The sequence below is a fragment of the Dama dama genome, chromosome 10 (genome assembly GCF_033118175.1).
Source record: "Dama dama isolate Ldn47 chromosome 10, ASM3311817v1, whole genome shotgun sequence".
NCBI lineage: Eukaryota > Metazoa > Chordata > Mammalia > Artiodactyla > Cervidae > Dama > Dama dama.
The window spans coordinates 35,270,601-35,297,425 of NC_083690.1; the positions used below are offsets into that span (position 1 = coordinate 35,270,601).

General features: G+C 56.3%; 1 protein-coding gene across 3 annotated transcripts in view; it reads right to left on the reverse strand.

Annotated features, from left to right (window-relative positions):
* Nucleotides 1–212: 212 nt before the first annotated feature.
* The window catches only part of CUX1 (cut like homeobox 1), a 347,872-nt gene continuing 321,259 nt past the window's right edge, over nt 213–26,825 (reverse strand). For 2 of the 3 annotated variants that reach the window (XM_061153494.1, XM_061153492.1), the window contains exon 24: nt 19,516–26,435. In XM_061153494.1, the coding sequence (XP_061009477.1) occupies nt 25,733–26,435 (703 nt within the window). In that variant the 3' untranslated portion in view covers nt 19,516–25,732. Of the gene's footprint in view, nt 1,117–1,330; nt 1,396–2,174; nt 2,256–2,653; nt 2,711–3,277; nt 3,362–4,442; nt 4,560–7,391; nt 7,502–8,002; nt 8,070–8,800; nt 8,929–19,515; nt 26,436–26,825 lie in introns of those variants that run through there. The other variant, XM_061153495.1, reaches the window with a different exon arrangement.

Here is a 26,825-nt window from a genome sequence, read left to right on the forward strand (position 1 = left end):
TCAGACTGTGGGTTTGGGTTTCGGCAAAGCTCTGGACCCACTCAGGGAATTTCGGGGATGAGAAAAGGGGGAGAGGCCTCCCCCGTGTGAGGGACCGTGCCCCATGCCAGCAGAGCAGCCATCAGTCCAGCCGCAGCTCCTGGGGGTGTTGCTACAGGAACCCGCTCGCCAGTCTCCTGTGCCCTCACCATCACAGAGGGCAGGGGCACGGGTGTGGCTGCAACAAGGCATTTATTCAAAATGTGCAAAGCTGAACACGCAGGTGCAAACCTAACTTAGGAAGATCTGCCAGTGGCCCCGGGGTGGCCATGCCAGGATGGCCCACCTCCAGCTTGTGGCTGAGAAGCCCCCTGGGCCCCTCAGACCAGTCCTTGGGTCTGAAGAGCCTGGGGCGTGGGTGCTCACTGGAGAGTCCTCCTCACCTAAAAGCCAGAATATCTTGCTAAAGAAGAAAGCAAAAATCATAGTGCGTCTAAGGGGTTGGGAGGGGATAACAAACTATCTTGCCCTCTGCAGTTCCCTTTCTTTTAGGGGTTGGGTGGGGCCATGATAAAGGAAGGTGCAGGGGGCTGGACTCAAACCCTGCTGTCCTTCCAGGAAGAGCTTCCATGCCTTGGAGGGATGGTGATGGATCTGAGGGGAGCCCAAGGGGATCCCGGGACAGCCCGGGGGACCCCAACTGGATTAACCATGGCCAGAATCAGTGGGAATTCAGTATCACAGCCAAGAGGTCTCTGTCCCCAGGGCTAGAGGTCAGGCTGCTGGGTGGGACCCAGGCTGGATCACCAGCCTGAGATGGACTTGAGGGGGGTCCCTGTGGCCCAGCCTGGCTTGGCCTCGAGAGCTTTCTGGACTTAGGGAGACTTATGAGGCTGAGACCCTCTTTTAAGGGAGCCCGAGGAGACTTTGGGGACCTCTGGCACTGTTGGGTGGAGGGCAAGAGTCATCTACACGGGGGATTCTCCAGGGAAGCCTAAGTCATTAGCAGCAGCTGAACAAGCAGGGGAATGCAGCCATCACTGTCGAGTCGGGGAAGCCTGGGGACATCACTGCCACAGGTCGTTGGCGGCCACCCCCTTGTCATTCTCGTGGAACTTGTGCAGGTGGTCGGCGAACCTGGGGGCCACAGAAACATTTGCTGAAGCCGAGTGTGAAAAAGAAAGAAATGTGGGGGTGGTGGGGGGCATGGAGGTCTCCAGGGGGTGTGCCCCTGTGGGTGGACCAGATGGGGGCAGTGATGGAAGGCTGGGTGGGGACAGGGAACATAAGAATATAAGGGTGGTGCTGGGGGCCGAGCGGGGGCCCGAGTGGGGCGCGGGTGGGTCCTCACTTCTTGGCGCAGAAGGTGGCACAGTCCCGTTCCATGCTCTCGCTCCACGCCAGCTTGTAGAGCACCTGCCCCGGGGGAGAGACATGGTCAACAGCCTTGCGGCCACTCCGGCCATCCACCTGCTGCCCCTGGGCCTGGCTTCCTGACACGTGACATTTCTTGTGGCCGAAGCCCCAGGTTGAGGGGGTGGGGCACCTTAGAGATGCTACCTCTCGTGCCCACCAGCTTCACAGTTGGTCAGACAGGCCTGGGCGTGGAGCTACCATCTCCAGCATCGCTGGGCACACCAACCACTGGCAACACCAGGACAGGCTGGGCCCTGGGGTCAGAGCTGGAGCCCGGGTTGGCCATATAGGGGCCATCTTGACTGTGGCCTCGCTGGGGGTGAGGGGTCCCTGAGGCTGAAGGCTTCTACAGGCACGCGCCTACCCCTGCTTTCTCCCTCCGCTGGGCGGACACGCGGGCACCACCAGGCCCCCATATGTGCTGTGCCCGGGAGCTAGAATGCCTCTCTGCCCCCCAGGAGGTTCAGCTCAAGGTGTCCCCTCCCTGTGCGGCCCACCTGGCTGTCCCTCAGCAGTGACTCTACTGTTAGACCTCTTTTCCCATCCACCAGACTCCCTCAGTGGCCCTCCCCTCCACCAAGCCCCCCCCTCGCCCCCGAGCTGGGCCCTGCATGGAGCCACACAGGCTGCTGCCCCAGCTAAAGGGCCTGCTGGGCGGGCTTGTCGTCCCCAGAGGCCCGCGATGGGGACAGAGTGGCCGAGAGCAGACTCTGTGCAGGCGGGTGGTAGGTGGGGGGGTACCGTGGTGAATGTATCCCTGGCCACGCCCAGATCCTCACCAGGAAGACCAGGAGGTGCAGGAACAGTGTGTAGAAGAAGCCGATGGTGCGGGCCATCTTGTTGGAGAGAACCAGCCGCCCCTGGGGAGCAAGCAAGGCGTGAGTGGGGTGGGGCGAGTCTCACCCACCGCTGCCGGGTTCACCCACCCAGGGCAGCCGGGGGAGCGAAGGGCAGGAAAGATAGGCTGCCGCTCCAGCGTTCAGGCTGGGAACGCTGGGCCTCAGGAATGCTAGGGAATGGCGCCCCCGTGTGGCCACGCCCAGAATCTACCGTGAATAATGGGGCTGTCACGGAGACAGACAGACAACCTCCCCCCCCACCCCGCCCCCCGGCTAGGGTTACACAGCCACTCGACCGGGCCTGCGAGGGGCGGCGGGGTCCCTGGGGCTTTCCAGACTGGGCTGGAGGGCAGGCGACCAGGTGCCCAGAATTGGAGGCCCAATCTGGGGGCATGGTGGGGTGGTGGGGGGAGACTCACCATGCTGAGCGTGGCCTTGTCCCAGGGGCTCAGGCTCAGGTATTTCCGCTGCCGCTCCTGAAGGGGGAGGAGGGATGAGGGGAGGACCCCCAAAGGCCCCCAGAGCCCCAGCTCACTGCAGAGAGGGACCCTGCCCTGCTGTCCCTGCAGGGCTCCGGGGTGTGGAGGCTGCCAGGGGCACCCTGGTGCCCAGTCCCACTCAGGGCCAGTGACGGAAGCTGCTGCCCCCTCTGAAGTGGCAGATTCTGAACACGGAGGGTCTTCAGGGCAGGGGAGGGAGGGTTACAAGCCCGCTCCCCACCACCGTAAGTCACCTGACACCGCGAAGCTCTTTGCCCGTGTGCCTGCCCCCCTGAGTGCACACCTGGGGTTAACCGGGTCACAGCTGCACACCCTCACGGGGCCATCAGCATCAGCTGGTGTTCCAGGCCTGCCCTGGTGGACCCCAGGCCTCCCCGGAACCAAAGTGAGTGTGGGGGCTGCCCTGGTGTTCTGGGGTGTCACGGTGCAGTGTGTGTGGGGGGGTGCAGGGTGAGACCAGGGCTGGTGGAGGGGGGCCACAGGGAGCCCGAGGCCAGGTGAGCTGGTGGTGCCCCGGGCTGCCCCGCGGCCGGGCCCGCGCACCCGCTTGCTGAAGGAGGAGAAGGGGTCCAGGCGCTCCTCGTACTGGGTTGAGTAGCGCAGTTCCGTGTCGTCACTGCCGCCGCCCTGCAGGAAAGGGAGGAGAGACGGGGTCAGCGCACCCGGAGGAGGGCCAGAGCCAATGGACCGCAGCCCGACAGCCTCACAGGGAGCCTCAGTCTCCTTTTCCGCACGGTGGAGGCGGGGACAGGGCCCCGGGTGACGGTGTGACATATGGTGCCTTGTGTCCAGGGGCGCTGCCCGGGATCAGGGGTCTTCTCCCTGGGGTCGGGGTCACCGTGCCTCAGGACAGGTAGGGGGAACCAAGACCCCGAGGGCAGCTGGAATGTACAAGGGCGGGGCGCGGTGCAGGGAGGTGGGTCTGGAGGGGCTTCGCTGGGAGAGTGCAGGGTGGCTGTGGGGAACAGGCCGGCACCTGGGAGATGAAGGCCGCCCCCCAGCCCTGCAGCAGGCCACGCAGTGAACTAGAACTAGTTCGCATGGAGCCTGGGCGCCCTCTGGTGGCCTGAGAACAGCTTCAACTGGTGGTTTGGGGGCGGGTGGCTGAGTCTTGGACTTGTCCCCCAGCCAGCGCGTCACCACTCCATCCTTCTGCCCACTCCGTCTCCCCAGGGCCTCAGAAGGGTTTTCCTGCACGAGGTGGTCTCCCGTGAGCCCTGGGGGCTGAGAGAACCCTCCCGGCTCAGAATAGAGTGGGTAGTTTTCTATTCCAATCTGATTGATAGGTTTTTGGAATGTTGGACCCAATTTTGTTTTTTTTTTTTTTTTTAATATAAGTTTAAAACATACGAATCCCCCACAGTTGTCCTGTATGTTCAACATCCCTAGGGTTAAATTTCCAGATCCTGGGGTCAACTAGTGGGTCCCCCCATTTCACAGAGGACTCACGTGGGCCTGAGTCCTGTGAGCCCTGCCTCTTTCCGAACCTCATTACCTCCTGGCTGGGGCTTCTGATGAACAAAACTCCATCAGGGCTCCACAGCTTAGGGAGGATAGCTGGTAAGCCTGGGGCGGGGTGTGTGGGATGGTCTCTGGGGATCCCAGGCTCATTGCTGCCCAGCAGCTCACTGCCCCCAACCGTCCTGCTGGGACCACTCCTCTCCCTAGACCTGTTCAGCTTGGAAGCAGGGGGCCGGGGGGCGCTTACCCGACCAGGGTAGCTCTGCAGGAACTTGATCTTCTCAAAGAGCTTGATGTTGTCCGCGCGCAGGCTGTCTAGCTCAGTCTGCAGGGCTTGGATGGTGTGCTGGGCCAGGCGGTTCTCCTGGGGGCAGCCGGGTGGGTGAGTGGGTGGGCAGGGCCCGCAGCGGAAGGAGTTGGGGGAGAGGCCTCCATGCTGGCACGGGTCCCACTCTGTCTACCCCGAGCCCCTGCTTGGCCTGAGGTCACATCCTAGACCTGCCAGCCTCTGCTCAAAGCCCGGGGAGACCACAGCAGGCAGAAGTCACAGTCCTTGGGTCACTTTCTTTTATTCTTTTTTTTTTTTTTTCTTATTTTCCTGGGTAACTTTCTTCATGTTGTTTGTTTATGGTATCAGCTTAAAATTATTGTTGAGATATATTTCATATAACATAAACATCATTTTAATGTATAATTCTTTTTTTTCCAATACATTCACAATGTTATGCAACCATCTTTAATTTGCACATTTAATTTAACATGCAAATTAATTATAATTTAATTTCAGAATTAAAATTAATTTTAATCAGTTAATTAAAATTAATTTCAGAATATCTCTATCACCCTAATAAGAAACCCCACACCTGTCATCACTCACTCCCCATGCCTTCCTCCCCTGACCTCTGGCAACCACTAATCTACTTCTTGTCTCAATGGGTTTGCCTCTTCTGGACGTTTTAAATAAATGAAACCATACAATATGTGATTTTAATGTTTGCCAACCTAGGGGCAAAGTGACATGTGAACTCATCTTCCAACTTATTAAAATGCTTAAAGAGGTGTTTTCTTCACATTGTGAAAAATTCAAAAGTGCAAAAATGTCCGTGGTAGTGTGGCAGTTCTTCAAAAATTTAAAAATACAATCACCGTATGGCCCAGCAATTCTACTTCTGGGTGTACACCCCAAAGAACGCAGGGACTGTGAGATAACTTGCTCACCCATGTTCATGGCAGCATATTCACAAGAGCTAAAAGGCAGAGCAACCCAAGTGTCCATGGACAGGTGAAAGGACAAACAAACTGTGGTCCAGCCACACAATGGAATATTATGCAGCCTTAAAAAAGAAGGAAATTCTGACACATGCTACGGCATGGATAAACCTGGAGGGCATTATGCTGAGTGAAATAAGCTAGAAACAAAAAGACACATATTCTATGATTCCACCTATATAAGATATGTAGAGTGGCCGAATTCATAGAGACAGGATAGAATAGTGGAACGTGGCAGGAGGGAAAGAGGAGTGAGTGTTTAAAGAGTGCAGAGTTTCAGTTTGGGAAGATGAAAAAGTTCTGGAAATGGGTGGTGGTGGGAGTTGCCTAACAACATGAATGTACTTAATGCCACTGTGCTGCATTTAAAAATGGTTAAGATGATAAATTTTAAGTGATGCATCTTTTGCGTGTTCAGTCGTGTCTGACTCTTTGCAACCCCATGGACTGTAGCCCACCAGGCTCCTCTGTCCACGGAATTTCCCAGGCAAGAATATCAAAGTGGGTTGCCATTTCCTCCAGATGTATATTTTACCACAACTTAAAACACGTACATGGTAAACAAGAAAGTCTAGATTTTTAAAGCAGAAGGCACAATCTTATAAATACTCCTTCCACCCCACTTGATCTAGTTTGAAGACCTTTTTAAAGGGCTGCCTAGCCTTCCATGGTGATTGTCCCCAGCCCTCGAGGGGCATGGGTGTTCCCCGTCCACTTTCACAAAGGTAGCTGTGAGGGGAGCCGTCCTGATGGTCCTCCATTTGAAGCCTCTTGCTCTGGAGCCCAGATCACAGGGGGTCACTGGATCTGGTTCACCCTTGTCACTGGACCAGTATGGGGCCCGGGCTGCATGGGTGCTCAGTGAATGTCGGCCTCCTGGAGACCTCAACCCTTTCTGCCCCATGGGGGAGCTGCGGGTGCGGAGGGAGCGAGATATTTCACCGCCTGCTGAAGCGGTGACTCTTTGAGAAGATGGAAACCTTCTTGGCTCCTCTTTCTACTGGGAGAGAGATCGGAGGACCTGGGCTGGCTGGCTATGTGGGATGGAGGCAGGGGTCTGCAGAGTCCCCAAGGGGACACTGCATGTGAAAGACCCACGTGCAGCTGGACTGGTTGCCTTTTTTTCCCCCAATACTTAATTAATTAATTTATTTGGCTGTGACCGGTATTGATTGTGGTGTGCGGGTTCTATAGTTGCCCTGCAGCACGTGGGATCTTAGTTCCCAGACAAGGGATTGAACCTGTGTCCCCTGGATTGGAAGGCAGATTCCTAACCACTGGACCCCCAGGAAGTCCCCGGGCTGGTCACCTTTGCAGACTAGACTGGCTTTTCCTTACGGGTTCTCTCCAGGAGGGTCACCAGTTGGGTGCTTAGCAGACAGCAGGCTCTCTCGGACCCCACAGAGCGCCTGGCCTTCTCTAGACTGTTCCTCTTCATAGGGTTCAAGACCCGCCTCCCTGGGACCTGCCCCTGCTTCCCACCCCTCCACCTGATTGAGATGTTTCTTCCTGGACCATGGTGACCACCACCAAATTGTCTTCCTGGGCCAAGCCTCTATTCTAGACTGACTGCCCGAGTGACCTTCTTACCCTCCATCCTGGCAGTGTTGGTCCTCAGCTTAAGCCCTTCCATCACACCCCAGCCTGGCAGTAGGGACCTTGGCTGGCGACTCTCTGTTTTGTCCCTGGACTCCCTTCCGGCTCCTTGACCCCATGTTCCTGTTCACGCGTTTACCTGGAGGGTCTGATTCTCCCTTCAAAGCCCAGTGTGATGTCACCTCCTCTAGGCATCCCTCCCTGACCACACAGAACAGATCGAATCCCACTGAGGTCTGTGGTCTGTGACACGTCTTTCTCCCCTACACCTGTGTGTCCTCCACCGTGTCCTCAGGTTCGTGGAGTGTCAGGGAGGGGGGACATGACTCACCGCCTCCAGCTCCTGGTTCCGGGCCCGGAAGCGCTCCCTCTGGCTGGAGATGATGGACAGCAGCGAGTCCACCTGGCCCTCGGGGAGGGAGCTGGCAGGTGCCAAGGGTCCTAGGATGGAGGGGACAGTGGCTTGGGGGTAGTGGGGGGTGGGGGGGGGGGACAGCCCAGTGGGGGGCCCTCAGGTCACCAGCTCTGAGGGGGCTCTGGCTGAGTGCCATGGGGTGGAAGCAAAGGGACACTGAGGGGACTGGGTGGCCCTGCCATCGCCACTGTGTCCTGGCCTCAACACTCGGGGGCCACCTCCGCTCCAGCCCTTGGCTGCCTCTCAGGGCTGGGCCCCACCCCCACCAGGGAGTTGATCAACACCCACCAGCCTGCGACAGGCCCCTGGCAGGGCTGAGCCGGTCAGGGTTCCCACGGTGGGGGTGTCAGACTGAGGCCTACAGGGGCAAGTGGGGGCTGACCCTTCTGGTGAGTTTCTACTGCCTTGCTGGCCCGGGGGCCTGGCCTCCTCTGACAGAGGTGTGTGCTTTTAGGACCCAGGTGACACCACCTCGGCTCCCGTCCCCCTCTCCCGCCCAGCTCATCATGGCCTGGGTCCCTCCTCACCATAGAACAGGGCGGTGGCCTCCTTGATGGGCTCGGGAATCTTCTCCAGGCCGAGCTCCGCAGCGCCCTGCAGGTGGGAGGGAGAGGTCAGCGAGGCGTCTCCACACTTGGCAGTGAACACAGCCGTCCAGGGGGCCAAGCATGCAGATGGCAAGGGGAGGGTGGGGCTGTCCAGCGGCAGGGGCTGGACACGGTGGTGGCCATAGGAGGGCCTGGAGAGGGTGCCTCACACGGGCCATCAAGGCGCAGGTGGTTCGCCCCGAGGCCGGAGTCCAGCGTGGGGCTCCCACCCGGCTGCTCAGCCCTGACGGGCACGGGAGGCTGGCCGACCCCGGTCCTGCCTGCCAGCCTGCCGTGTCGCCCCAGGCCAGCCCCGTTTCTCTCCCTGGGCTCCACTTCTTTGTCTGGGAAACGAGGTGGGTGATGTGATGATGACCCCTGAGGATCCTGGGACTCTGGCCTTTCCTAATCTTGGGGCCCGGAGTCCTCTAGCTGTGGGATGGGTGGATAGTCCTGGCCTTGCTTCTGCCCAGAGCTCTCAGGGCTGAGGGCCAAGCCAGCGCCCAGAGGCAGAGGCCTTTGTGCCGTTAGCCTGCGGCCTGCTGTCCCGAATAGGGCCTTTGTGGTGAAGTGAGCAGACAGTCCCCGGAGGTTGTAGGTGACAGGCCCTGTGGGGCTTAGCGTGGGCCCAGAGGACACCAGCTGCCCAAGGACGGGCCGGCTGGCTTGGAAAGTCGGCGTTTTGTGAGGCTGAAGGCAGCCTGGGCAGGTAGGGGCGGGGGCGGGGGGCGGGCTCACCTCCGCGTCCGGCCGCTGGATGGACTGGATGGTGCTTAGGTCCTGCTCCAAGCGGGCGATCAGCTCCCTCTGCTCGGCTGCCGTGGCCGTGAGCTCGGTGACGTGGACCTGCATCTCCGCACAGCGCCCTGGGCCAAAGGAAGACGTGGCTGTCAGAGGGACCCAAGGTGCGCGCCCTGCTCTGTGCCTCCCAACACACAGCCTGTGCCCCTGCCTGGGGGACCAGCCCTAGGGCACTCCTGGCGTGGGAACTCACTCTGCCCAAGAACTCTCTGGGTTTGGGAAGTAAGGAGCCCAGGTCAGAGATTTAGGAGAAATGCCTTCCCCGACCGCCGCCATCAACCCCCAGCTCCGCAGTGACCAGCCCCTCTCCCTCTGCAGGCCTCACGGCCCCCGTCAAGCAGGGCAAAGAGGCTGAACCCAAAGAGTCCCGAGCTTTCTCCACAGCTGATGCTCTGGGATAATGACCAGAGGGAGGCCCTGGTGGGTAGGAGGGGGGGAAGGTAAGGGAGGTATCGTGGGTGGTGTGTGGGGGGCAGGTAGACCCCCTCAGACCCGACGGGGGGGGAGTGGACCTCAAACCGGCTCAGCCCCTCCCCTAACAGGCTTCAGCACACTATTAGGGATGGGGCGGCGCCCCCGGGACCTCCCTGGTCCCCAGCTCCCGGGGCCCTCTCCCCTGTCCCAGCACCGGGTGTCATCTTTACAATAAAGCAAATCCCAAACAGTTCTGTGTGGAGACTTCCCCGTGCTCTGGGAGGGTGGGAGTCATTGATGAGTCTCCCTGTGGGTGCCTTCAGCTGTCGTCGGCAGGGAGGACAGCAGTGGCCCAGGAGAGGACAGGCCCGGGTTGGAGGAAGTCAGTCCTGAAGACTCGTTGGGAGGACTGACGCTGAAGCTCCACTACTTTGACCCCCTGATGCGGACAGCCGACTCATTGGAAAAGACCCCGATGTTGGGCAAGACTGAAGTCGGGAGGAGAAGGAGGTGTCAGAGGATGAGAGGGTTGGATGGCATCACTGACTTGATGGACCTGAATTGGAGCAAGCTCTGCGAGAGTGAAGGACAGGGAGGCCTGGCGTGCTGCAGTCCCCGGGGTCGCAGAGTCAGACACTGAGTGGCTGAATGGCAGCCCTATGTCTGGGTGGCTGTGACTCTGGGCAGCGGCCTGCGCTGCTGGGCCTCATTTATACAGTGACAAACCCTGCTCCTTGCGCAGGGATGGTGGCCCAGGCCCGAGGCCATTGAGGGTAGACAGTATGGCCACCAGGGGGCAGTGTGGCCCCAGAAATGTCCCAAGGCCTCGGGCTGCAGGCAGAATGGCCCTGGGCCCTCTGGGCAGAGACCATGCAGCCTGCTCATCCGCACCTGCTCCATCTCCCGGTGCCGGCTGCACACCAAGCTCTTTACACATCTCACTACGGTCCGATCGGTCGGATACGATGATTGTACGGACGGAGCTACCAAGGCTTCCCGGCCTGGAACCAGATCCCCCAGGGTGTACACCCCCGCCGTGATGATGCCCTCCCCACGCCAGGATTCAGGCCCCGAGGGGACCTGTCCCGTCTGTCACCACTGGGCCCCCTCTTCACCTGGCGGGTAGGTGGTGTTGCCTGATGTGAGGGGTCTGAGATGGGGCGGGGAAAGAGGCCGCACCCGAGGGCAGGGCTGGGGCGTGCAGGGAAGGCTGTCGGGGGGAGGTTTAAGGTCCGGCCTTCAGCCTGCAGGGCCCAGAGAGACCCCCAAAATGCAGCACCCCCTGGGCTGGGCAAAGAGGCCTTGGTGAGCATCGCATACACTTAGGAGGGAGGTGGACGGGAGTCGTGCTGAGGTGTAGGCAGAGGGCAGCATGATTAGTGGTGAAGTGGACCGAGGGAGGGGACAGGTTCAGTTCTGGGTGCTAGGTGTCCAGAAGGGATGGCCACAAACAGGAGCACGTCCAAAAACGGCGCTGGGCAGATAGACCTCTGGGGATGAGCAGGAGCATGGGGAGCCCAGAGAGGGCTCGGGGGGCAGCCGCCCACCCCGAGGGGCAGAAGGGACAAGGTGGAGGCTGGGGAGCCCGTGAGGCAGCCCGGTGTCCGGGCCCAGAAGGTGTGCACCGAGCGGTTCCGTGGGGACCCAAGGGTGGCTGGAAGGTTGGACGAAACGCAGGTGAGATGATCTCGCAGCCAGGTCTGGGGGAGGAGCGACTCGCAGCTCCAGGAGCCGTCCGTGGGTGGGGGGGTTCGCACGTGTGCTCGCGTCTGCTGCCCTGGGGGTGGACATGCAGGCCCCTGCCCACTGAGGTCCCTGACGGCAAGCCCTCTGTCCTACGTGGCCCCCTCAGCCAGTGGGCACCAGGTCGCGGCCGCTCCTGCCAACGCTCCCAGACACTCGGTGAGCCACCGAGGAGACCTCTGGGGGTGCAAGGCTGAGTGTTGTGGGTGGCTGTCCCCCAAGAAGTGTCTCTGGGTGAAGCGAAGAGCCATCCTGGCAGGCGTGGAGGTGACTGCCCAGGAGGCTCAGGGAAGCTGGGCAAAGGCAGGGCGGCAGAGGCGATGGGGCAGTGCTACCAGAGGGCCCTGGGGGTCGGCGGGAGACCTGCCACCCCTCCCTTCCTTCTGTCTCCTTTGCTGGGGGTGGGAACACTCAGACTGAGGTTTTGGGATCATGTCGCTGAGTGGCCACTTGGTGTCAGGGGAGGGTCCTGAGATGGAGTCTGGCAGGCCTGGGCTTGAATTCTGTCCCTGCGGCAAGGCAATAGAAGGTCCTGGAAAGACCCGTGATCCCCACTGTCGCAGAGAACCCACGCGGGTAGGCCCGTGCCTGGAACTGACCCCTCAAATGGGGAAGGGGCGAGTGGCTGTATAGCTGGGCTCTGGCAAGCCTGAAGCGCTTAGTAGAACAGCTAGAGGGATGCACCTGGTGGGAAGTGGGACCCAGGGGTCTGAGGCTGGAGATGCAGGTCGGGGAGACCTCCAGGGGGCTGGGGAACACCTGAACAGGACTTCTGGGGATGTTGACATTTTCTGGGGTGTCCCGGGAATGGCCCAGAGAGGACGTGGCAGGAAGCAGGGTCAGGTCAGGAGGAAGTGTGTTAAGGCTCCAAGTCAAATAGGGACCATCCGTGAGTAAGGAGGGGTCGCCGGTATCTCAAGAAAGGTTGGAGAGTTTGGTCAGGGTGGTGGTGGAGTGAGGGGTGGCAGGGGTGCAGAGGGGGGATGTGAGGCCAAGCCCACTTCAGACGGACACCAGATGGGGGTGGGGCGTGCTCGAGACAGGGGGTCGTCAGGAGGACGCTGCAGGATGGGGTATGTGCAGCCCGGAGGAGAGGGTGCATCTTGGAGGGGGCGGGGGGGGGGGGGGCGGGGATGTGTGGAGAGAGAACCCCTTGCCTCTGAAATGTTTTGCACATGTCAGGCAGGCACAAAACAGCCCCCCTCCCCTTATCAAGGTTCATGGGACCTCGCCCTGGGAGAATCCGGGAAGGCCTTCTAGGGCGTACGTTTCACAGAGGGGAGAAAGAAAGCAGAGTGACTATGACCGTGGCAGGATGATCAAAGGCAGAAACTTATCCCAATCTGAGTCGGGGGGCAAGGCCTGGGGGCATCACACCGGGGGCTTTCCTGAAGGTGGGGGATCCCTTTATTCAGTCAGCCACAGACAAGCCAGGCGGGAGCTCTGGGGGAGTCAGCATTGTCTCTCTGCCTGGAGGGCTCCGAGAGGCACTCGGCAGCCAGCACACCCACCCCCTCCCCGCTCTGTGCCCACAGGCGGCCAGAGACGGTGCCTGAGATGCCAGCGCCTTGGCTCCGCCGCCAGGGTGTTCCCCAGCAGGTCTCCTCCGTGTCCTGCAGCCCTTGCTTCTTTCCACAAGCTCACAAGCACATTCTTCTCCCATCTGAAACGCACCACCTGCTCCCGGCCCCACCCCCGCCATTCTCTGATTCCATGGCCCCTTTCAGCAAAACTCCCTGAGGAAGCTGCCTAGTCTCCAGTGTCCACTTCCTTAAACCTTCCCCGTCAGACCTGGACACCCCCCATGCCAACGGTCCTGGCCAAGGTCACTGATGACCTCGCACCTGGCTCTGTCCTCGTTTCTCAGCCCTCATCTCACTGACTCATCAGCACTTGCTCCCAGGGCACCGTCCCGGGCCTACTGCCCCCGCTGGCCGCTCCTTCTTGGTTTCCTTTGTGGGTCCTCCTCCCCTCTAAGCTCCCAATGCTGCTGCACCCAGGGTGCTGCCCTTGCGTGCCTTTCTCTCGGCTCTCATTCACTCTGGCCACCTCTGGTGACATTATAAGCCGACGACCCTCCAATGCACGGGCATCTCCAGTGCACTCCTTTTCCTGGGTTCATCCTCCAATGGTATCTCAGACTTAACAGGTCCAAACTGAAGCCTGACTTCCCCACTCCCTCAGCCTGCTTCACTCCAGCAGAAGCCCCTGGCACACGGCCCCAGGAGGCAATGTCCTCAGGGCTGAGAGGAGCAGAGGCCAGGCCATGCTTCAGTGGCTCAGACCAAACCCCTGGGGCCCTCCCTGCCCTTCCCTATCCCTCCTGACAGCTCCGCTGTCACATGGCTTGTTTTGGCTTTCCCTTCCTTTTAGATCCAGAATCCAATCGGCTTCACCCCTGCCCCAACCTGGTCCGAGTCACAAACTCCCACCTGGACTGTGGCCGACTGAGAGCCCCTGCTCTCCCTCCTTCTGCCCTCACCCTTAGAACCTAGTCATGAAGCAAGACCAGGAGAGCCTTTTAAACAGTGAGACCAGACCATCCTCCCTTCAAACCCCATCATCCCCTGTGTCCCTTGGGGTAGCAGCAGCCAGAGCCCCAGCAGGCAACACCTGCCGCGCCTCCCCCTTGCCTCTCTGACCTCGTTGCCGCCCGTCCCCCCTGTTGGTCACTCTGCTCCAGCTGAACTGGTTTCCAGGCACGGTTCTGTGCCACAGGACCTTTGCACTTGCTGCCTCCTCTGCCTGAAACGTTCTTTCCTTGGGCGTCTGCACGGTTCATCCCCTTGCCTCTGTCAAGACTGTCTGCACGTTACCTTCTTAGTGAGGCCTGTCCTAACTGCCTATTTATTTATTTATTTTTAAAATTATTTATTTATTTGACTGCACCGGGTCTTAGATGCAGCAGGCAAATTCTGAGTTGTGGCACACGAGATCTAGTTCCCTGACCAGGGATTGAACCCAGGTCCCCTGCATCGGGGTTGCTCATGGATTCTGAGCCACTGGACCACCAGGGAAGTCCTTGTGTTATGTGTGTGTCAAGTCGAGTCAGTTGTGTCTGACTCTTTGCAACCCTGTGGACTATAGCCCACCAGAATCCATGGGATTCTCCAGGCAAGAATACTGGAGTGGGTTGCTATGCCCTCCTCTACGGGATCTTCCCACCCCAGGGATTGAACCCACGTCTCTTAGGTCTACCTGCATTGGCAGGTGGGTTCTTTACCACTAGTAACACCTGGGAAGCCCCGGGAAGTCCTGGACTACCTGTCTAAAATTTAACCTCTCCACGTGTCCTTCCCGTCCCCTTGCCTTCTTTCCCATAACACTTATCACCGTCTAAGTGGCCGGGTGATTCATTTATATCTATCATCTTCCTCCCCCACAGGAAGGTCAGCTCCTTGTTTGTCCCTGGCTGTAACCCCAGCATCCAGGGCAGTGGCCCACGGTGAGCCCTCAGTGTGCTATTAGCTGGAGGGTCTGGCCTGGTAGAGAAGCACTGTGTCCTCCCTAGAGGACTCGGTGGGAGCCTACACAGGGGTCCCCAGGCTGCAGGGCCTCCCAGGGGGCAGAGGCAGCAGGAGCCTGGCTGGGTCAGCTGGCCTCGGCTGGACCCACCACCTGGTTCAGACTCAGGCCTCACCCAGGCCCCTCCAGGCCATGCCCTGGCTTTGGGCCTGCCTGCAGATCTGCCAGAGCGGAGCCCCAGGGCGACCCTGCACCCCACCAGTGGGTGCGTACTTGCTGGGAGCCTCCAGTGGGGTGGGGGTACATCCTCCCTGGCTGGGGCCCTGTCACTCCCTGCATGGCTGCAGACACTCTCAGCGACATCTGAATTCCTTCTTGATGTTATTCATAGAAAAAGCATCACCTGGTGAGACGTCACCTCCAGACCTGGCTTTGTTCTTACCAACGGTATGGTCACAACCCCCTCCAAATGCCTCCCCTCACTTACACCCTACCCCAGCACCGCGGCCTCCTGCTCCACTGACCCGCCACATCGTCGCCCTGTTTCTGGGCACGTGCTGCCCTCCACTTGGGTGTCCTCGCTGCCTGTCCATCACAAACGCCTCCTCCCACTTCAAGGCCACACCGGGCTGGAATCTGCTAGCCCTTTTGCAAGTCCCCACCGACGACACAACAGTTCTCCCCAGTCCCCTGTGTTCTTACCCTGGCTCCCTGGGAGAGGATCCGAAAAATGCATGCCCCTCTGCCCCCCGCAAAGCCAACATCTAGGGCCATGGAGGAGGTAGTAGCAACACACCCCGAGGCTGCCACACGAAAGCCCTTTAAAACACAAGCTGCGGATGAGTCACGCACATTAATAATATCACTGTGTCACCTTATGCGGTATAAACCTGCCATTCCCCAGTGCAGCAAATAAGGTACAGTTTTGTTCAGAGCCACTTAACCAGAGAGAAAGGAGAAGAGCTGTGCCCAGGGAGGCTGAACACTGCCTGCGTGGGGACAGCGCCCGACTGCAGTTGGCACATCAAATCATGCTTGCTTCTCTGCCTCTGGTGTTGGCTGTTTACGAAGACAGGAGCCGGTGCCACAAAACCACGTGCAATTGCAGTTCTGCTTAATTAAATCTCACTGCAAGAGCAGGGAGAGCTTCTGGGTAAAAAGACTTTGTGTTAGGTACTTTTCTTTTCTTTTTTTTTACATTTTATATTTTAATTTAAAGGATTTTTTAAAAGTAGGGGTGTACCTAAACTAGCAAACAGAAAATGATTGCAGTGGGTTTTTTTTCAGTGCCAAACTGGGAGAGCCTTACTGATTTTACATAATTTCTCCTGTGGTGGGAGATGGGCAGACATTTGGGGGCAGCTCTGGACACTTCCACATCCTGGTGATGGAGGAGATAGGCTTGGGAGGGCCCAGCTCTGGTGGGAAGGCTTTCCCTGCTTCAGGGTCTCCTGTGGAGGGTGCATTGAGTCTAGCTTAGCTCACGCTTCTGTATCACCAGTGGGAACTTCACATTCTGAAACGCACAGATCAAGGCACAGTCGACAAATACACTCCGCCCCCACCCACCAGTCAAAGGCTGGGGAGGATGGCGGTTCTCTTCCAACCCTTTAGATCCCGAGACGAGAAACATCCTTGGTCACAAGCCTGTGGACCACCGGGCAGCCACGTCTGCGGGGCTCTCCCGCCTCCAGCCCTGAGCACTGGCTGGAGAGGCCCTTTCTCAGGAGCCTGATCCTTCCAGAAGCCAGCGAGACACCGTTCCCTCCTTCCTCCTCTCATTCACTTGCCCGCACTCACAGGTGCCCTGAGCTCATCCTTCTCCACATCACAGGGGTTAGGGAACAGAGCGAGAGACCCCCCCATGCCCCTCAAACCCGCAGGCTGAGGCTGGGCGGCTGGCCGGGCACCGGCTGCGGCCATCAGTCAGCCCAGGGCCACGCCGGGGCGTGGTCGGCCACCCTTTCTGGTCTTCACAAGCCTGTGAGACACGTGGTGGCCCTGTTTCACAGACAAGGAAGCTGGTGCTAGGAGGGCCAGGCTCCAGCGGTGCCAAGAAGCCAGCGGGGACGCAGGGCGTCATGTGTACCCAGAAGGAGACCCGTGGACAGCGGGGCCAGCTGGCCCTCAGGTCCCCCGCGCATCCTACCCAGGTTTCTGCCGACACCCGGCCCCGACGCCACACACCCGAGGAAGCACGGGAGGAAGGCAGTGCTCGAGGTGCCCTTTGGACCCAGAATGAAAAGTGTTTGCTGCTCCTCCTCAGGCCAGAGCCCTTTAAATAAAAACAACCCACACATTCTTGTGTTTGTATAAAAGATATTTACTTCAATTATCACACCTAGGGTGCTAGTGAATAATAATAATACATGGTGTGAGTTTCATACAGTGATATTGCTTCTCCATATCATATAGGGACCGTTGTACAGTGCTGAGAACAAACGTCGTATGGCTAAACCAAGGACAGAAGGGACGACGGGTGCCTCCCCCACCCCCATGCCAGGCGGATCAACTTTTGACTTCTCGTGTCAAGAACAAATAGCAAGAAATAAAATGTTACCGGAGATGGGTCACAGCAACACAACAGAGGCTTTTCTCAAAGCTATTTGTACAAAAATGATGCTTTTTTTTTTTTTTTGGTCAATTGGGTCATTGTGAGGATTAAAAAAAAAAAAAATCTGTGATTGTGAGTATGAACAAACGAGCTCTAAAAACATCTAAGATTTAGTGCGTTACAGAAAATATAAAATACTGCTAAAACGTAAGACACCACGAGACAGGGTGGTGGTGGGTGGGTGGGGAGCTGAGCTTACTGGGAGGCGTCTGGAAGAGGCCCCCGCGCGGCCGGCCATCCTGTGCTGTGTTAGTTAGTAGTCTGGGCAGGAGCGTGGCCACCTGCTCTCACGGCAAGTAGTTTATTGCACAATCGCAAAGAGCTAGGTCTTACTCAGTGGAAAGGGACGTGGGGGCACACCGCCTTTTCGTTTTGCTTTTTCCCATTTTTATTTTCTAATGTGCTGTCCACAAATGCTTTCAAAATTTTGGATGAAATCCTCACGTCTCCAAAATGCACAGCATTTTCTGAAAGCGGGGGGGAGGGGGGGTGTTTCAGAGTGTGGCACATGAGATGCCCGTTTTCTCTAGGAATGAGGCAGAAAACGGTGAGAGAGAGAGAGAGAGGGAGAGAGAGAAATGCATAGACGACTTGGGGGAAATGGAAACCCTTGCAGGGGGAGGGATGGGGCCATTGTTTCATCAGGGGGCTTTCAAAGAGAAGAGGACAGAATCAGGACCCCAGATGATGTCAGAGGGGGGAAAAGCTGTGGGTGACACGGAGAGGGAGTCGGGGGTCAGCAGGCCCTCTGGGAGCCCCGCCTCGGGGCGGCGGGCAGCGCCCAGCCTCAGCCTCCACCACCCTGACACCCAATGAGCAAGCCACTGGGTGTCTTGCTGGCTGTGCTTCTCCACGGAAAGCTGTGCCCCTGGCCCATGCTTCCTCCGCACTTAACCACAGGAAGGGGGAAAGGGGCTCCCCCCTCTGCTCCCCTGGAGTGGGTCCTTAAGCCACAGCCGGACAGAAAAACACGGTTGCTCCGCAAGATGGTTTTGACCAACTTTGTAGGCAAGGAAAACGATAACAACTGTAACAAAAGCCAATGGAAACTCGTCAGCCCAGTGAGCCTTGCCAGAGACCTCTCTCACCCGACCGAAGTCAGGCTCAACCAGGCCTCCGCGCCCGCCCTGCCCCGGGGCTCCTGAACCGTCATGAACCCAGAAGTCTGACCAGAGGCTCTAGGAGGCTTTGGGGGAACCGAGCTTTGCTTTTTCTAAGTCTCCTCTACAGCTCCTCACACCAGCCAACTTCAAACCCCGGCGCTTCCTTAACATTGGGAGATTATTTTGTTCATCAACTCTCTCGTTTTGAAAAGTGAGACGTGATGGAAACCACCAGTTTTTGAGTGGCTACTCTGCAGAGGGACAGCTGATTCAGAGAAGCCCCCCTCTGCCCTCTGATCACATCCCCCAGACCCTTTGGGTCTCTGAGGGTGGGGGAGGGAGGGAGGCAGAAGACAGCAAAGGCTGGAGTGAAAGTCAGAAGCATTTATGGTAACAACAATGACACAAAATAACAATACACTCCTGATAAGTACTTAAATGATTAACCTAATAATAAATAGAATAGAAATATTTTTTTAAACAATTTTTTTTTTCCTCAAGGAAATATCCTTTTATAATTATCCTCACGCACGCTGCGGGGAGGTGGAGGCGGGGGGTCAGTAGCAGTCGATCCATCTCAACAAGAAAAAGGTGAAGTGCTGGGAGGGACGCCTGTGGTCACACGCTCACTGGGGAGGGTTCTCAGCTGCCTAGTCACAGGCCCCTTCCACGCGCCCTGCCGCCCCAGCCAGAAGTTCTGGTGGGTGCCCGTGGGCCCTGCGTGACTAGCATGGTGGTCAGCAAGAGGCAGGCTGAGATGGGGTTGCGGGGCAGGGGGGTAGGCAGTGCTGGGGAGGCCCGTTTTCCCTTCAGTTCACGAACAAAATGGAACTACAGTGAACAAACTCATCCTGCTCCTCCACAACCTGAATCATCCTGGTCTAAAGCTTACTTTGAGTCCATTTGGTGTGCAATACGTTCTCTCTTAAAAATGAAGGGAAATGATTTCTATTGCACAGAGCTTTTTACACATAGTCATCTATTTAAGTGCTTTTTGTTTAAAGCAAGCTATGAGAACATAAAAAAGAAAGAAAGAAAGAAAAAAGGAAACGAAAAACGGAGGCGAAAAAAAGAGGGAACCAGAAAACAAAAGGAGCCCCGTGCCACTTCAATCCATCTTGCTGACTGGTATCTGGTTTCACCAACGGAAGTCCCAATGCTTCTGTATATACTGTGCTTCTGATTACTGTCCACAGGGGTGTGTAGCCACGACTTTGGAATATAAGGCACCTTTCCTTTCTGTTCACAGAAAGCTTGATACATAGCATACAGCATATTTTGTGGTAGAAATGAGAGCCTAAACACTACAAGAATTACAGTAACACAGACTTTACTTCTTTACATTATTGGATAAGCTATAATGATCCATGAAAAGCAACTCAAAGGTATTTTAAATGTTTAATAGCAAGGATGGGGAAGTGCGCATTTATGCCTAGCCTAATGTGTTTCACTAGCCTTTTTTTTTTTAAAAAGGTTTTTCACCTAAGATGCCCAACTTTTAAAGTTAGCATTTTGGAGGAGACTAGGCGCTTTGGAAATGTCTCGTTAAAGCTAAATGTCACTTCATCCAAAAATGAAAATGGGGAGTATGCCACTGACGGCATGGACACAGTCTCTTTGGAGGGGAGGTGGTGATGGAAGGCTAGTGGCAAGGCCTGGGCAGGCAGGGACAGCTCCCATCATGGGACTGATGGTGGGGGGACTACATTTCCATCTTCTTCCCTGACCAAGGATGAGGCTCCCAGGCTGCTGGGGAAAGGCGGACTCTGGGGCGGGGCTCATTTTATGCTCAGCTCCTCGTTCCCCACACCCCCCCCTCTTGCCTCCATCTACACTGCGCCCCCAAAACCGGAGTGCTCTGGCCTCAGCTTTCTGTACATCTCTAAGCGTCTCACAGCCTTAATCTTTTGGGAATTTCAACTGGGAACTTCCTTTCCCTTCTTTTTCCTGGTAGTTTTCATCTACCAAAAGGCAGAACGGAATCCGAATGGGAGAAACATTGTTAAATTGGACCATCCTCTTAGCAAGCAGGTGCGCTGGCGGACTGAAATTCATTGCACCGGGAAATAGATGTACCCTGTGTTGGGAGTCCCGGGCCACCACCTGGCCACCTAGGGCAGGAGCTCTGCCTCGGGGTTCACGAAGGCTGCCCTAACACCATCAAGGCGCAAAGAAACCACAGCACAGCGAGGGGGACGGATTTCTAAATGTGAGTTCTTCCCAGTAAGTGCGTGCAAATTCCTTCCATCAAGAGAACACTTAGGCCACCAGACTGGGTGGACCCACACCCAACCAGCAGCCCTGGGAGCTGGTTTTCTTCAGCACAGCACAGAAACTGGCCTATTCTTTGGGGAAGAAAAGATCACACACCTGAAGACTGGGCGTGTGGGTTCAGGAAGGCCAAATCCTTTCCTGTCCTTGGGATGCTTCCCATGGAGACCTCACAGAAGGTCTGAGATTGTAACTTTCCAGTGCCAGAGACAACAGAGCTCCCCCGTGCCAGGTGGGAATCCTGGGGAAGCATCCTTACGTGGCCATGGAGGGGCAGCCCGGGGTGAGGGAAGCGGCTGTGACCGGTCTTAACAGCTGAGCGGGAATGGGCAGAGTGCGCAGGCGGGCCAGAGACAAGGCCCCGCGGGGCCCGAGGCCGCCCCTGCCTGCAGCGGAAACAGCTGTGAGTGCTTCAGGAGCAGGTGGAGGCCAAGAGGAGGATCCCTGCGCCTCGCAGAGCATAGCTGTCTGTCCGGCTTATGCTTACAAGAGGGAAGCCGCCTGCCCACCAGGCTGAGCTACACTCATGGACGCCACACTTCTATGTTTTCTCTTTCCGGATCCCACTTGCCTCGCAGTTCTGAGGGGTACGGGGGCAGGTCCAGTGGGAGCGTGGTTAGTGAGGTAGAAGGGACAGATGAGTGTAATGACACGGGGCGGGGGGGAACATCCAGGGAGGGATCCCACCTGCAGCCTGTCGGGGAGGCCTGACCTCGCCGGGCTCCGTCTCCCCTGAGCAGCTGGCGTACTGGCCTCAGAGGGGAGCGGCCAGGGATAGCTCAGGGCAGACTCTGGTTTCTATAGGCCTGTCGAGAGGCGTGCATTTAAGGCAAAGGCTGTTGTCCCCCAGCTCAAGATCTAGGAAATCACCAACACCGTTTCACTGTGTGCTCCTCCCAGAAGGACGGGAGTGTTGCTCCTGCTGGCTCCTCTATTGTTTTCAGGGAGGTTTGTTTTCCTACCATCAGAGGAATGAAGAACATTGCATAGAAAGTCAACAGAGTTCAACGATCACCTGTGCACGACAGGACGCGAGTTCAGGGAGAACAAAGAAATCCAGGCCAGCTTTAGGCGGGAAGGCACCTGCCTGTGGACAGAGCTGTCCGGCGACTCTTGTCCCAACCTCTCAGGGCACGACTGCTGGGTGATCTTAGGGTTGGTAGCGGATGCCAGAGCTTGCGTACAACCTGCCCTCTGCTTGGTCTGCTTACGGGGCTGTGGCGGCCCTGGGTATGGAGGCATTCGGGTGTCTCCTTCCTCCTGGGGCTGAGGGCAGCTGGGGAGGGTCTCTCACAGCCAGAGGGAGCAGACAGGAACACTTCACCCAAAGCTCTGTTGCACTCTGGGTCTGGACCACCAACCAGCACATCTGGCTTTTAAGTAGGGAGACACAAAGATGCCCACAGGAGGAAGACAGATGAGCAGGGAGGCATTTGTGCTTTGGAAGTACAGGGAAACTGTCCCAGAGAAGCCGTGAGCTCTTATCTTTCTGCCTTGGTCACTGGCCCAGACATAGTGGCCATGACTTGAGAATGGTCGTACAAGTCAGGATCCTGGCAGATCCTGGAGATGCCTCCCCAGTCTGCTGACCACAAGCCATCTTGTGTTGCGATGTTCTTCCGGCAGGTAAGCTCCGAGGAAAACCGAGTTGGAGTTAGATGGCTGTGGTAATCCTTCCTAAAGAAGGGTAACCTGCTAGACAGAAATCACAAGACTCATCCACAAGTTCAAGAGAAGAGGCCTTGTTTGGGAAGCCAGGAGGCGGGAGTGAAGCCACGCCCCTTCTACCTCAGACACCGCAAGAGAATGTGGGCAGGAAACAAGGGTCAAGAGGCTGAACTTGAACACTGATTGTATGCGGAGCCTCCACTTAGCCAGCTAAGTAATGGCAAAAACCTAAGTTATGAACACTGCCTCCAATTAACAAAAAGAAGCCATTTAAAATGGTATAATGGAGCTTGTAATTAAGTGTTAGTGTTTTCTACGGAACCGTTTTCCCCAGGGGAGAGGTACAAATCAGCTTTTTAAACTGATGGAGCGGAAAGAGGAAGAGGTCGGCTGCCTGTGGGAACTACTGCTTGGAACACCAGCCAGCGGAAGGTAAAGCCCATGTAGGGGATGCTGTTCAAGGCACTTGAATATTGCTTATCAAGATGAAAGACCAACCCTTGGACTCAGACTGAGGGGCACAAAGAGGAGGCGGGCACCCCACCCCAGGTTTCTGTTATTTAGTGGCAGCTCTTAAAAGTATTACAGTGACAGCTTAAACACAAGAGATCATAGGATTAGGATCGCAGTTAAAAAAAAAAAATAGAGAAAGAATACAAACATGGAACTGCAAGCAAAATTTAACCAACTGATTGTATCGAGCACCCAGATGTAAGTCTGGCAAAAAAAGAAAGAATGGAAATCAACAATAACCTAGTTTTAAAAAAAGAAACAAAACCAACAAAAATGACTAAATTGCCTGGAAGAGCCAAAGTGGCTGTTTTAGACGTTACTATTTGGCCACGAGGATGGACAGATTTATACTTTATCAGTTTCCTCGATTTAACACCTTAGTAAATAACAGTCATGCCTTTAAAGCGAAAACACTACCCTGGCGTTCCCTGTTAACGCCCTGCTTTTCTTCTACTGAAAGTCGGGTATTTGGAGACTCATCATGTGATGACAAAATTCCTCCTTGAGGTTTCTGTGGAGAGGACACCACAGTACTGTCAGGGGCTCTGCTACTCACTGTCCTGAGGGTCACGGATGCAAACGCCCTCTTCTCAACGCACCTGGATTCAGCCAGATGGGAATCCATTTTCCCCTTAAGCTCCTCCGTGTTGAATTCTCTGCTCACTGAACCAGATTTCAAATTCAGAATGATATGAAACCATCAAAAGACAAACGGCCTGCCTCCCAGCCTCCTAGAGCCTTCTGCAAACTTCTTCTTCATGAAAAGGCATTGTCTTTAGTGTAGTGACTCTTAAATTTGTGAAAAACTTGAACTAAGTGCTGCAGTTGCAGGTTAAAAGACTGTAAATGAAATACATAATTTCTAAAACGTCATGCAAGAAATGTGGTTTCACATCTTACAGTCAAAGTCCTACAAGTTAATTAATACAAGCACACTGAGGTGTAATAGCGGGAGCATACCTTTAAAATTAGAACTCCCTCCCACCCCCCCCAAATCAAAAAAAGGTAATATTAATTAAACTTAAGAAATAATGAATGCACCATTAAAATGTCATCCAAAGATGTTGACCTAAGACAAAGGTTTCAATGATACACAATACGGTCAAAAAGGTTTCAATCAGTAATATACAGTATGACAACTACATCTTGTAAATTATACCCAATACTGCCGGCAGTCTATCCCTCTAAAGAATATTTGCCCCTTTCATCCCTTCCTAACAATCAGATAATAAAATACAGCACCTATAAATAAGCAAAAAAAAATATATATATATACCGAAATCATCTATTGTTAGTTTAAAGATATGGCAATAAAGGAGTCTAAATTAGCAAACTTGTAGAAGCCATAACTGATAAAACAGCTTATTGAAAAAAGGTGGCAGTAATGCACTCTATGTGTGCACAGGTACTTAGGAAAATACACAGACGTATAAAATTGCACACACGCACACACGCACACTTTCATACACCTCTGTTCTCACGCATATACACATAGACGACAGGAGGAATCAGAGACAAGTTAGACTTTTGATTTGTACTTAGACTGCCCTAAACTGTGCATAAAAAGAACGTTCCAAGAGGCAAAATGAATGGAGGGCCAATGATCTGGTCTGGAAGTGAAGAGCATCAACATTTTGGTGTGAGACTACGGGGGGTGGGAGCCGAGCCCAGACTGCCACGTTCTCTCTTCTGCAGGGAAGGAAGGAGGCTTCCCACGACGTCAACAGTCATCAGTGCTTGTGGTGGGAAGAAAGGGACAGATAGAGAGACAGAGAGAGAGTTATGCGCGTGCTTGGGCGCACGCACGAGCCCTGCCCAGGCCCAGGGAGTGGCATCCCCTGGTGGGGCTCAGTCCATCAGGCGCCCGGGAGAGTGGTGTGAGGTGAGGTGCCTTCTGTGTCACGGAAAGACTGCTGCCTACGAGGGGCTAGGGGCGAGGGGCCCCCAGGGGCCCCAGATCTGCCTGCAGCGACCTTCGCGGCCTACACGTTCCTCCTCTCTTTCAACGCTCGCACATGTGCAAGACGCACTAACACAGACGTAAGACACCATAAATTAAACAAAATGAACGGGTACATGCTACAGTTCTAACTTGTCTCCTACACCTCCAAGATATGAGGTCTGATCAGCGTGCTCTGCGGTTAGAGGTTAAAAAGCAGATTATAAAATACCTAGATTCGGATCTTTTCTTTTTGTCCTGATTTGGCCTAGAATGGAGTGTATTAAACAAACCCTGGTCAGCAAAAGCCCAGAGTCAGTTAAAGCTATGGATCAATGTGCACTACATGTCAGGATTCTATTCACGTACAAGAAAACACTACGTCAGCTACCACAAAATCTGATATTTTCCTGATGTGACTTTTCTTGTTAAAAAATATGTGGAGTAAATGTGTTTTACTTTAATTCAAAGTTTCAAAGGAGAAGATTCTTTACTTGAAAATATTTAGGAATCCAAACTAGTGTGTTTAGAGTCGGTTTGACTGTGCAATCTCTTAGTGGCAACTGAACAGCTACAAAAACTTTCTTTTTTAAATTTTTTTTCTGAAAAATCCCCCCCCTCCCCTTTTTTCCTGGTTTAAGAAGATAATAGTGTATTATCGCTCTGAAGCCATTAGATGGCAGATAAAAAGCCCCCTTTTAATATGTGGGTTTGATTTTTTTTTTTTTTTAAAGCCCACACGAAAAGAGGAGGGCGCAAGGCAAAGCTGTAAGAGTTATTCCAGAACCTGTGGAAATCACTTAGGGCAATAAAAAAAACACTTCAGGGTACAAAAAAGCTCGACTACACATTTCCGTTTTCTTCCTTGAAAACACGACATAGATTGGGCTTAATGCTCCTTTTGTTTTCTATATGCACCTTGGCCTATGGCGATTTTGCCCTGTGGCCCGCAGGGCGGTTAAGTGCGCAACACGGTCCCGGCCGCGGAGTCGGCGCCCGCCCCTCTGCCTGGCCCGGCCCGACCCAGCTCAGCCAGACTCGGTTCGACTCAGCCCAGCTCGGCCAGACTCGGCCCGGCCCGGTCAGGCTTGGCCCGGCCCGGCCAGACTCGGCGCGACGGGCGGGCGGGCGGCGCCCTCTCAGAACTCCCATTCGATGGGTTCCTCGCGGCTGGCGGCCTTCTCCAGGCGGTGGATTATGCTGTTCAAGTTCGCGGCCTTCTTCTTCCTCAAGGGGTTGTCTCGCGAGTCCCTGGCGCCCGCCGCCTCCGGGAGGCCGAAGAGGCTCTGCAGCGAGCTGGGCCTGCGGGCTGCCGCGGGCGCGCTGGTGCTTGGCAAAGCGGAACTCCTGTCGGCGCCGTCCCGGGCCCGGCAGGGGCCCTCGCCCGGCGGGGCGGCTGAGGTAGCGGCGTCCTCCCCGGCCGCGGGCGCGGCGGCGGCGACGGGGTTTGGCACGGGCCCCGGGCCGTCCGCGGGACCCTCGGGTGGCGGCGGCGGCGGCGGCGCCCGGGGCCGGCCCTCGTCGTCGGCGGCGTCCGGGACCGGGGTCCCCGAGGGCGGCGGCTCTGCCTTCTCTGCCGGCCGCGGCGCCTCCTCCCGCTCTTCCGGGGCCGCAGCCGCCTCGGCCGGCCCTCCCTGAGACTTGGCGGCGGCCGCGGGGCCGCCCAACTCTTCGGCGTCCGCGGCGCCCGGGCCCTCGGCGGCCTCCACGCCGTCGCAGCTGTCGCCCTCTGAGCTGGGCGCGGCCCGGCCGCTCCGGGCCGACGGTGAATCGCTGGCCCCGGCCTGGCCCTGGCTCCCGGCCTGAATCTCCTCAATGAACAGTTCTCTGCGGATCCGAGACCTACGAGACACAAGCAGTGGGGGCGCCGTCAGGGGACCTCTGTGCACCTGTGCACAGGTGCCCCGTGTCCCTTCCCTCGCGGCCCAGGCGTCCTGCCGTCTCTGCCCACTGCCCGACATCTCACTCCCACCGGCCTGACAGCCGCTCAGGTTCCTGTGGCCCGGAGTGGAGCCCCTCTTTACAGCCACCCCATCCTCCCCAGCCAGGAGCCAGCAACCCTCCCAGCTGAAAGTTTCCCAGGCTCGGGGCCTCTGAGTAACCTGTCCTTTGGTTGGAATGCCAGTCCCCTCTTCACTAGGATGGACCACCAACATTAATGGCATGGCAAGGTCCCACTCCTTGCACACCCACACCTAGCACTGGTGCTTGGTGTACAGCCATAAGGCCGAA